Source organism: Pseudorca crassidens, chromosome 11, assembly GCF_039906515.1.
Source record: "Pseudorca crassidens isolate mPseCra1 chromosome 11, mPseCra1.hap1, whole genome shotgun sequence".
Taxonomy (NCBI): domain Eukaryota; kingdom Metazoa; phylum Chordata; class Mammalia; order Artiodactyla; family Delphinidae; genus Pseudorca; species Pseudorca crassidens.
Window position 1 is genome coordinate 28,796,498 of NC_090306.1, and position 1,581 is coordinate 28,798,078.

Below are 1,581 nucleotides of genomic sequence, written 5' to 3' on the forward strand. Positions count from 1 at the left end.
TCAGTTTTACAGTTGTAAATTAGAAATGAGGATTTTGAAAAGTCCTACACATAAATCCATGTAGATACATATAGCACGTGCACACACACACACACATCATACTTTGTATATCTATTTTGAATAAAAAATGGAATAAGCAGGTGAGTAGTTTCAAAGTTGAAGATTTATTCATTTTTGGAAATTTTTAGGTAATTTTAGTCAGTTTTATATAAATATCAATATACTATATGTTGGCTGCCATTGGTCTAAAAATCTACCAGATCTTCCAGCTCCATGCTACTAATAATATCTACTACTGTTGTGAGCTGAATTGTGTCCCCCCAAAAGATATATTGAAGTCCTGAACCCAGGCACCTGTGAATGTGACCTTATTTGGAAATGGGGTCTCTGTGATTTAACCAACTTAAGGTAAAGTCATATTGGATTGAGGTGGGCCCTAAGTCCAATGACTAGTGTCCTTATAAGGAGAAAGAGACACAGAGAGGTAGACACGCAGGGTAAAGGGCCATATGATGGTGGAGACAGAGGTTGGAGGGATGAAACTTCGAGTCAAGGCACGCCAAGTATTTGCCAATGATCATCAGAAGTTAGGGAGAGCCAATGAAGGATTCTTCCCAAGAGTCTCCAGAGGGAGCCTGGCACTGCTGACACATCAATTCCAGACTTCTAGCCACCAGAACTGTGAGAAAATAAATTTCTGTTGCTTTAAGTCATATACTTGTAGTATTTTGCTATAGCAGCACTAGGATATTAATATACATACTATATACAGTAGTAGATAGTAGATTGGCCAGTGATATTCCAACTGGGTAAACATTTCTTTGACATGTTCTTACACAGATGGGCATTCACCATACCTTAATGACTTGCAATTTATAATTTTGCTTCTGTGACAGACCCATGATATGAACTTTGGAACAACAACAACAAACAAAAAGTACTGGGTGAAAGAACAGTATTGTTTCTCCTGAGAGACAATTAGAAACTGGTTTCAGACAGGCTGGAAGTAGAGAATGCAAATTTTCTGTTAAAAATCAGTGGAATAAAAGCATTTTATTTCAATCTCATCTTTTCGACCCCTGGCAAATGCCTAAAAGAACAAAAGAATAGTAGAGCTTTTCTGCCTCCGCTGCGGCGATGGCGCCAGTGAAAAAGCTTGTGGTGAAGGGGGGCAAAAAAAAGAAGCAGGTCCTGAAGTTTACTCTTGACTGTACCCATCCTGTAGAAGATGGAATCATGGATGCGGCCAATTTTGAGCAGTTTCTTCAGGAAAGAATCAAAGTGAATGGAAAAGCTGGGAATCTCGGAGGAGGTGTTGTAACAATCGAAAGAAGCAAAAGCAAGATCACTGTAACTTCCGAGGTGCCTTTTTCCAAAAGGTATTTGAAATATCTCACCAAAAAATATTTGAAGAAGAATAATCTCCGTGATTGGTTACGCGTAGTTGCTAACAGCAAAGAAAGTTACGAATTACGTTACTTCCAGATTAATCAAGATGAAGAAGAGGAGGAAGATGAGGATTGAAACTCAGTTATCTGGAGTATTTTGTATGAATTCTTAAATAAAATTTAGGAAACAAAA

At 38.0% G+C, this 1,581-nt stretch overlaps 1 protein-coding gene across 1 annotated transcript; it reads left to right on the forward strand.

Annotated features, from left to right (window-relative positions):
* Positions 1–1,100: 1,100 nt before the first annotated feature.
* LOC137201782 (large ribosomal subunit protein eL22) lies at positions 1,101–1,581 on the forward strand. The gene has a single exon (XM_067696133.1). The coding sequence runs from the start codon at positions 1,138–1,140 to the stop codon at positions 1,522–1,524; it is 387 nt and encodes a 128-aa protein (XP_067552234.1). The 5' UTR covers positions 1,101–1,137; the 3' UTR covers positions 1,525–1,581.